At 47.8% G+C, this 9887-nt stretch overlaps 1 protein-coding gene across 1 annotated transcript; it reads left to right on the forward strand.

Annotated features, from left to right (window-relative positions):
- The first annotated feature begins 2541 nt into the window (after positions 1-2541).
- CITED2 (Cbp/p300 interacting transactivator with Glu/Asp rich carboxy-terminal domain 2) lies at positions 2542-6121 on the forward strand. The gene is made up of 2 exons (XM_069234303.1): positions 2542-2703; positions 4752-6121. The coding sequence occupies exon 2, from the start codon at positions 4759-4761 to the stop codon at positions 5452-5454; it is 696 nt and encodes a 231-aa protein (XP_069090404.1). The 5' UTR covers positions 2542-2703; positions 4752-4758; the 3' UTR covers positions 5455-6121.
- Positions 6122-9887: the final 3766 nt, after the last annotated feature.

Genomic DNA, 9887 nt, shown 5'->3' on the forward strand with positions numbered 1-9887 from the left:
CTCAACTGAAACGTGCAATATCCTGAGTCACCACGTCAGAATGTAAACACTGCTCTGTGCAAGTGGAAGGACGTTTCCAACAACATAAAACAAATATAGGGCGGATACCACACGCCCAACACGTTCAAGGAATCGTGGCCGGTGTTGGAAAATAAGCAAAGCTGGTGAAGTTTGTATTTGTGTTAGAATGCACGTTGTATGTCACAGGCACAAAAAGCGTCTGATACCGCCCGGTGGAAGCTACAGTTACCAAATAAGTTTTGCTAGTTACATAATGTGGGAAGAAACTTTGAACGTTAACTTGTGAGCAAGAGTGCGCGTGACCAGCTAGCCAGAAAATGGGCGTTAAAACAGTTACTGAAACCAGTAGGACCAATAAAGAAACATGAAAGGGGTGTCAACAGAAACCAGATCAAACGTGTACGTGGACTAATGCATCAGATAAACAGATAAAGAAGACATGTACGTCAGTCGTGAATGCATGCATGTAGTCCAAAGTGCCGTGTGTGCACCAGTTGTCCGTTTCTGAACTGGGTGAATACATTAATTTTGCTCAGTCACTTTTAGTTTATTTCCAGCTCTGTGAGCAGAGCGCTGCAATGCTGCCCGCCCTGCCCACACCTCCCGGATGGTGGCTGTGTACATGGAGGGGGCGGGCCCGCAGCAGCAGCCACCATAGTTTGTTTACAGGCTCTGCAGTGAGCAGGGACGCTACAGCTGGAAGCCAAAGCGACCGCAGGGGAGCCAAACCGTCATTGAGCAACGCTCGCAAGCGAACTGTGCAAAACATGGACTCGTGCTAACTTTTGTACAGCCCCTGGACATATCTAAGCTAAGGGGAGGGTCGTGTGCACAAAAGTCAAAGCAAACACACATTCCAGTGGCGGATATTTCACGGTCCAAAGGGGCACAGACACGAGATGCAATGCTCTGTGGCCAACGTGTTAGGCAGACATAGTGAGAAGGAAATTTGAGGGGCACTGTTTTTTTTTTTTTTTAAATATAGGCGGTAAAAAGGACGAATTGATTAAAGGAACAGCATTTTGGGGTTAAAAAATGGAGCGTTGGATGGAGTGCATGCCAAAAGTAAATCACCAGAAAATTATTCAATGCTATGAGACTCAAACAGAGTAGATTGGTTCATTGAAAATGGCTAAAAGCTAAGGCGATTACCCAAAACATTGTATTGGGCCAGTGGGTGACACTGAAAATGGGGCAGTGATTTAGCCACTAGTACCCCAGATTTATGGTGCCGGAGATTGGGTGCAAGGGGTCTGTCATTCAATTTCCTCGCATAATTCCTGGAAATATGAAGCACTGTCGACATAATCTACTACATATTTTGTACAATGCATTGTAATTTATACATTCACGTTTTGATCATTTTGGGGGACAAATTAAAGGTGGCATCTGTACAACCCTTCTTGTGTTTATGGCTCCCGGTCTCGTTTTCTGAATAAGGAACTACTGCTTCCCTTTTCTGATAAAAAATAAACTATTTTAATGCATGTCAGCGCATGCGTCATCGTGTAAGGTTTTTATGGGAATAGCCACGAATAGATATTTGTATCTATATCTTCGGGAGTTACTTGTTTTCATACTTCTCCCGGTGAAAATGTGGTTTATCTAATGGACGTCGAAATAACCTTGAAAGACCACTAATACGAGTTTCGAACGTGAACAGGACGTGCGCTGAGCACTTCCACATGTGCCCTGTCATGTAGTTTTATTTATGTTCCCAGGCACATCCTCTGAAATCAACCCTCAACCACGTGCAAACAGTGCGTACTGTAATATGTCCTGCAAAAATGTATTTCTTTTTATTCCTTCAGACGCAGGAAGTCAAATTGTCAGAGGTGGTAATAACATTTCACTTCTAGCTAAAGAATCCGGAGTAGAGGAGAAAGAGCCTGGGAGGGATGCTGTGGAAAAAAAACAGGCTACGTGCAGGAAAGTAGCAGCTCCGCTGAAGCCTGAGTGAGCGGGAGGGGCAGAGGGGGAGGCTGGGAAAGAGCAAACACACGGTTTTATTTATTTATTCTGCAGCACGAAGCAGCGCGCTTCCCTACAATTGACTTAATGCACGTTGCATTCCTCTTTGGGGCCTAGAGAAAGAGGGGAAGCAGCAGCGCCCCCTCGTGATGCACATGCCGTTGTGTATGACGGGCTTCACTTGTATGCGTTAACGTAGGCTTTACTGTTCGCCGCATATAGGCTTTGCAATATTTATTTAAAAAGTAACATGATCTGTGCAGCAATAATTTCATTAATAAATAATTGTCCGAGCACGCGTTTTTTTCTCGCGCAGGATTAACAGTTCTTGGACGTGCGAGGCTGGAGCGGTGGCTTGGGCAGCAGCGCCCCCACCGGTGCGGCAGGGTAGTGAAGGCGCTGGCGCACCACACGTGTCTCCGCGCAGAGGGGAGGGGGCGGATCCCGTCCAGTTCTCACTGGCTGAGCCCGCTCCCGTGTTTTGCGCGCGTCCCCGCCGGCTCCGCCTTGTTGCTGCTGGTATATTAGCGAGCAGCAGCGCAGTTTCTCATTGTTGGCAGAGAGCGTGTCAAGGTATCGTGGATTGGAGGCGAGAGCAGTAGATCAGGAGCGGCTCATACGGACCCTCACCAGAGCCCCTGCCCCGGCAGCTCCCGGGCAGCTCATCACAGGGACCAGGAATTTTATTTTTAAAGGGACATAGAGTAAAAGGTGAGTGATAATGCGGCATTGTTTAGTTTCCTCTGTTCCGTGGTAGTTTTGCAGCAGATGGTGGAGCGTTATCTGTGCAAAGTTGCTGGTGCATTGCCCGGCGTTCCTCTTTGTCAGGTGCAGTGATGTAATCCCCCCGTTGCAGTGCGCGAGACCAGTTGCAGAGTTGCATAACGGGCAGTTTACAGTGGAGGTGGTGGAGTTTGCTTAATGTACCCCGCTCTGTGGCATAGTGCCCTGCTGTGTTGTTTGTCTTGTGCTGCGCTGATGGTGTCTGCATGGAAGTGCCAGCGATCTTTGTTGCGTCTTGAAGAGGGGTGGGTCTCCAGCTGAAGCCCCCTCCTTACCTCGATTCGGGGTGAGGGGAGACCACCATCTGCCAACCTCCGAAGGTGCTGCTTAAAGCTGTTGTCTCTGCAGACTAGTGAGCGTGTATGAAGCTCTATGTGCAGGGTATGTTGACAGAAGCCTGTACATGTGACGGGCTCGTGCACGGGGAGCCTTGGCATGGTAGGGTGGCAAGAAGTGAGGCGCAGGGAGTCTGCATATTAGTGTGGCAGGGAGCGGTGCTCGGTAGCCCTTGTACTGCTTGGCTGCGTTGTGCAAGGTAGTAAGCAGGAAGCTGACCAGGGCAAACCCACTAAGCTGTGGGCAGTGCAGGTTAGTGCGACAGGGTATATGCATGGGGGAGTCAGTGTAGGGCGGCAGGGAGCCGTGCATTGGCTGCCTTCTCATGTTAGGGTGTTAGGAAGCGGTTACATGGGGTGAGTGAGCTTGTTAGGAATGGGAGGTCCGCAGCTTAGGGTGCCACGGTCAGCGTGCATATGGCAGGGAGTAGTACGGGTAAGGTGACAGTCGTACACTGTAACCAATTGAGGCTGACTGACTGGGAGTGCACGGGAAGATTCATAGGCGAGCAGGGAGTGGTGCACGGTGGAAACGCTGCCTCACAATAGCTTTCTTGGTGCACCGGAAATCTACGCTGTGGTGTAAAGGGGTGGGCTCGTATATTTTGCTCATCGTGAGCCCCTGTCACATTAACTGTGGTAGATCATCCTCCCTCCAACCGAGTGAGAGCGAACTTGTTGGGGTGGCTAATAGGCGCTAACTGTTTTTACAATACACCTTGCATTCGCTGTGTTGTATTAAGAGCATACACTGATTCGTAACAGCCAGAGAGATTTAACTTGAGAGACTCTAAATAATAGATTTGTCCATCCGCTTTAGTTGACCGGTTATTTCCTTTGGATGAGAAAATGTTTTTTCTCCCTTAACAGGGCGCATTCACGTGAACACCTCTCGCTTGGGGAGTGGTGGGTGCTGTTAGCTGCTGTTCCACAGCCCACCAGGCTAGCACTGATACCCGAGGGCGGTGCATGATTCACCCTCTCGTGTCTTAAGCGCCCGGCTGTGTATCCTGTTTACAGGCGCTTCAGTCGCCTCTGTAGCTGTCAACGCGCAGTGCTCCCCGTCTGTTCTTCCCCTTGCTTGTTACGACACCCCTGAACTTGTGGCCAATTGTTTCAGACACCAAGCAGTATGAAGAGCCCCTTTTCAGAGCGTATGGCACTTGAGAATCGAGCCTTTCATTTCATTACTGAGGGCAAGCTCTTTGCTGGCAGGAACTGCTCAAATTTGGCAGTACATCATTTCGAGTAGGGAGCAGTGGTAAACTTGTGTCTTTGCATACCCCTGTACATATTTACATCAGTCAGGTGTCCCAATCCTACGACCGGACAGTCTTGTGTCATACTCTGAACCAACCTTGGAATGACCTGCGACTTAATTACATAACGGGGCCGGTTAAATATGCCCAGCTGGCTCCTGACCCCTTAACAGCCTTGTATCCATCTGCTCCCCGTACATTAATAACAGGACATTATTGATTCTGACAGGAAAATACGCGAGCATTTAGTGTATTTTGTAAGCCATTTTCGATATGTACATCAGTTGTATAAAATGCCTGTTCTTTTTGTCAACCAACATGAAGTTGTAATCTTGATTTAATGATTCAATAAACTTAACCTCTGTGTCCTCGTCTCTTCTAGCTTCGCCATGGCAGAACACATGATGGCCATGAACCACGGCAGGTTCCCCGACGGGACCGGCGGTCTGCACCACCACCCGGCCCATCGCATGGCCATGGGGCAGTTTCAGACACAGCACCAACAGCAGCACCACCAGCAGCAGCACACCTACAGCACTGTCATGGCCGACCACCACCTACACTACGGAGCAGGCACCATGACCTCCAACGTGGGGGTCCGGCACGCCATGGTGCAAGGCGGGGTGGGTGCCGTGCACCCTGGCAGCGGCATGCCCCCCACTGCGCGGTTCAGCAGCACTCAGTTCATGGGCCCCCCAGTGACCAGTCAGGCCGCCCAGCTGACAGCCAGCATGCAGCTGCAGAAGCTGAACAACCAGTACTTCACGCACCACGCCTACCCCCACGGCCACTACCTGCCCGAGCTGCACCCCGCTGGACACCCCCTCAGTACCGGCCAGCAGCCACACTTCAGAGACTGCGGAGCAAAGCTAGCCCCCGGCATGGCCCCCTCCTCTGCGCCGGTCGCACCGCCCCAGAGCGTCATAGACACTGACTTCATCGACGAGGAGGTGCTCATGTCCCTAGTGCTGGAGATGGGACTTGACCGCATCAAGGAGCTACCTGAGCTCTGGCTTGGACAGAACGAGTTTGATTTTATGACAGACTTTGTGTGCAAACAGCAACCCAGCAGGGTGAGCTGTTAGTGCGCACTCCAAAAAAGGACATTCCTAGCGAATGACTGGACTCGAGACACCGGATCCCGCTAACAGATCCTGGAAGGCTCAGTATACGAGGACTTAACATCCAAGTTGTTTTCTTTGACCTGACGGCGCCAAGAAACCAGCTTTCATTCACTCTCCCCTCCCCAACACAGATTATGCTGGCACAAAGCTTAACGATGTTAACATTTCCAATGTTTCCTGTAATTGGACTGCATTAGAATCAAGAGGAGGACTCTGCTGCATGGATCCCAGAGGGCAGATTACCGCACAAATGCTGCCACCTTGCTTCGTCTTTTAACTATGCATTGCAGCACACTTTAATTTCTTTCCATAAGACCTGCGTGTCGAGCCTTGCAGGATCGGTACGGGCAACGCTGGTTCTCTGCTGCCCCTCTCCCCCAGTGTATAGACAATAATACGGTGTGCAATGTGGACTAGTTGGTGGCAGAACATTTCACCAAGGCTTTGTTCGTCTTCAACATGTTTACACTGTGCCGATAGTTCATTCGATACGTGGAAAATACTACTGTGTGGAAAGCTTTTTAGGAAAATTTGACAGTATTTTTGTACAACTTTTTTTTGATGAAATACTTGTTTAATTTATTTATATTTTAATTTGCCAATGTCAATAAAGAGCTAAATAACTTAATCTGTCTACAATTCATTTTGCATCAGTCTCGCTTTCGGTTCCAGGGGTTGTTTTCTGCAAGTATTGTGTTTGGAATGCTCGCTTAGCTATCTTTGGGACTCTGCTAAAGATGTCGGGCCATTCAAAGTATAGCTGATTGATCTGTGCAAACATAAGCTCACGCTTGTAAGTGGTCTTGGCAGCGCTCACACCCCCATTCTGCTCCTCTACCACGGGTGGGACCTGCTGATTTAATCTGTGCCTCACACCCTTGTGAGCTCCACTGGGGCCCACTGAATTAATCAGTGTCCTTCTATCCTAGTTGGCACTAGTGACGTATTAGGAAGCAGCGGGACTGTTGACATTCGCTATGTCCCGGCACACCCTCGGGAAAGTGCATAGCCCATCTCAAGTGCCTTTCAGTCAGAAATCTGTATCCCAAAAGAGGCCTCTGCAGACCATTGGGCATCTGGATTCGTGCATTTAGATGGCTGACAGGATTTCTAGAATGCACGTGTATGGGACAGCCACTTGCACTTAAAGAAAGGCGCATCAAACTGCCTATGCCGGGATGGGTGCGAGATGTTTGTTTAAAATCCACCCCATTGGACTTAATGGTTTACTGGCCACTTCTGTTTGTGGAGTGGGCCATTTTGGCAATGTTTAGGTCTCCCCCTTTGACATGAGTGAAGTGCTTTCTGCATACTCACTAGAAACACCGCTAAATAGGTGGATGTTCATGCGGCCGTTAGCTTGTACACTATGCAAGCTGTGTTTTTGCGCAGTATGTGGGTCTTGTTAGTACGTGTAATTGGTACAGGCCCAGTGCGGTTACACTTGGTGGTGCTGTTTCACAAATATAACAGCTCAAAAACTTGTGAGTAGTTGCACCTTGCCTTTATACCTCTGGGTTATTTTTGCATTCGTGATATAAAGAAGTAATGAGCATGACATGAACGTGTGTAGCATGATGTTTTGTGGCTAATTTAAATGTGATCGTTTTATGATGTGCTCAAGTAAATGCGACTTCAATTGAAGTGAAATGGTTTCAGCAGCCTTTCCTTCAAGGGCCTCGTGGCCTTAGAGCTAACGCAACAGACGTGCCTTTTTATTCTAGGTTAAATGTTAAAGACGAGTAGACAGCTTGTTAAAGCAACACATTTTTTTTTATTTTTTTTTTAAGTTTGTTTCATGTGAGTTAATTAGTAATGGTGGTTAAAAAGGCACCCGTGTCCCTCTAGGTTGAAGGTGCTTGTAACCATCTTCCGCCTCACTTGTGACGCAGTGCGACTGCTCTGCTCAGTGACCTGTACCAAGAGTGGTTTGATCCAGAGCACAGAAGCCCATTGTTCAATATCCCTAATGGGCACTCTAGCAACGAGTGCACTTGTGAATATATTTGTATAGACTCTAAGTAAGGCAGCTTGGTTGCACCTACAAAGAAGTGCAGAGAAACTGAAGCGCGTGGGATATTCAGGTTTCCTAGAGCTCTAAAAAAAGAGCGATCCTCTCTTCTTGTAGGTACACCGGGCGGATTTCCAGGTTGAGGAACCAATGTTTTTCTTTATGTCGTTACTCGTGAAATTTGCACAACCCCCTACCATGCGTTCCGAAGCATAAAAATGATTTGCACTACAAATGCAGGGAAACGTCTTATGCGTGTTGCTGTTGCGATAAAATGCACAAGTGGCCAGCCTGGTTATGTCACACTTAATGGTGGTTTATGGTTCAGACTAAGGCGTTGTATGGCCTGTGCTTCCTTGTTCCCGGAGAACTACATGGATGCTTTGTGTCCAGTGCGGGCATCCGTATCTACCACGCCTTTCCAAGTACCCTGCAACAGCCATAATTTGAAGAACCAGAGGCCTATGCGTTGTGCACCTTCATGGAGACTGGCTGCGCTGCTACTCCAGAACTAAAGCAATTGTGTTTTCGGAGTGTGAGTTGAGCAGATGTACACACTTCTGACTTGTCAACGAGCTTCACTCACGAAAGCTCCCACACTCCTGGCACTGAGTGAGTGGCTCACCAAGGTAACTTGGCGTCAGAGCTGTGACTAGCTAGCTAGAAGACCTGGGCCGTGAGCACCATGCTATTTCTCCCCTCAGGTTACCAACGTCTGGAAAGGAAGTGTTTCTAAGGACAACTTAACTTGCCGTGCTGCTAAAGTAATGATCTAATATGATGGGATTGGTAAGGAGAGGGTGTTTAGTATGCGCGTTAAACGAATTAGTTGGTGACCCCTTGCTATCGAATTCTGTAACGTATAGCCTCCATTCAGTGGCACAGTAGTTGTTACTGAATTACTGAGGTTCCAGAACAAAGGTAGGCGCCAGAGGGCGAATTTAGCCCATGTTTGGATTTCCCGGCGCTTTTGGTGCTCTGTCATGTTCTGCCTCGAAAAATGCAGCGAGTACCATGCTTACTGGGCCAAGTTGGATGCCAAAAAGTGACATTTCTCTAATTTGATAAATAAGCATTAGTTCAAATGAACCCAAGGGCGCCATGATTTGATGAGCTTCCTGGTCGACTAAATCTATTAACATGATTTTAGAAACTTCAGCATTCTGGAAAGGTACCTTTTCAAGAAATATGAATCTCCATATGGTAGAGAATACTGGCAGTGGGTCTACCCTTGTCTCTAGCAGAATGTAATTTGACTTTAGATCTTCACATTGGGTGTAGATGTTGGTGCCTAACCGTGCCGTGCCACCCACTCTTTGGATGCTTACCCAATGGTTTGGTATGCTCATCTTTTTGGGCGTTCTTGTAGGGTTTGAAATGGCTACTGGAGGCCATTGTGACTGGGGAGTGGGGGCTAATTCTTAAAAAGGAACGATGTTACAATGTATCTCAAATATTCACGTAGCTTTACCAAACAAAACCACTTTCTAGGATGCTTGTTCTTGGCGTTTGTCAGAGACAGACTGGGTAAACATGATTTTTCTGTACACTGGATGCCCCATTCTGTTTTTAAACTCACCTTTGTCCATGGTAGCATCAGTGATACTGCTGCTTTATTCGGCGGGAGAAGCAGTAATTGGCGCAGGCCACTAAAACACTGACCTTGAATTGAATTAGCGAGGGACCTGCTGTTGAAGAAGGGGCCAGTGCTTCGCGCAAACAGCAGTTGGAACAGTTTAGAGACGTGCAGCACGTGCACGAATTTAAGGACGTACACTTTATCCCAGGCATTCAACTCCCAAGAAAAGGGTGTACGAACGATTTTCCCCGCACTCCCATAGGAAAGCTATCTGCAAGGGGACCTTGAAGTAGCTTTAGTGGTAAGAAGTGTCGTTTGCAGACTAGGTAGACGGTTGGTGCCATGATGTTTTTCCACCCATGCACGTCACTGACAAAAATGCATATAACTTGGTATTTTGTGACACCTTTCTGACTCCAAGGTCTTAAGGCTTGCATGAAATGCCACACCTATAATGTACATAATAAAGGTGATGGTGTAGAAAACTCCCAGCAGTTTCACTTGCAGCCCATGCAATCTTACTCAAGTGCAAGTGCTGTCCGTGGGTTCTCTGTTAAAGTGGAATAAATATGTACTTTATTGTGGCTCTTTTTTCTCCTTGAATCATCATAATTATTTTCCGTACATGTTTTATAGTGTGATATGCATACTTTCCATCGCTTTTTGGGGCTGCTTGTTTGATGTCAGAGGGTCTAGTTTTGGTTTACCTCTGTTCCTGTGGTGTAGTTTGGTCTTGTGACCTTCTACCTCAACCCGTCTTTGGTCTTAGCCTCACTGCTCTAATGCTTAGTACACTAGTAAGTT

This window comes from Pleurodeles waltl, chromosome 5, assembly GCF_031143425.1.
Source record: "Pleurodeles waltl isolate 20211129_DDA chromosome 5, aPleWal1.hap1.20221129, whole genome shotgun sequence".
Taxonomy (NCBI): domain Eukaryota; kingdom Metazoa; phylum Chordata; class Amphibia; order Caudata; family Salamandridae; genus Pleurodeles; species Pleurodeles waltl.

Coding starts and splice junctions, on each gene's coding strand:
- CITED2 (XM_069234303.1), top strand. CDS start 4,759: ATGGCAGAACACATGATGGCCATGAACCACGGCAGGTTCCCCGACGGG.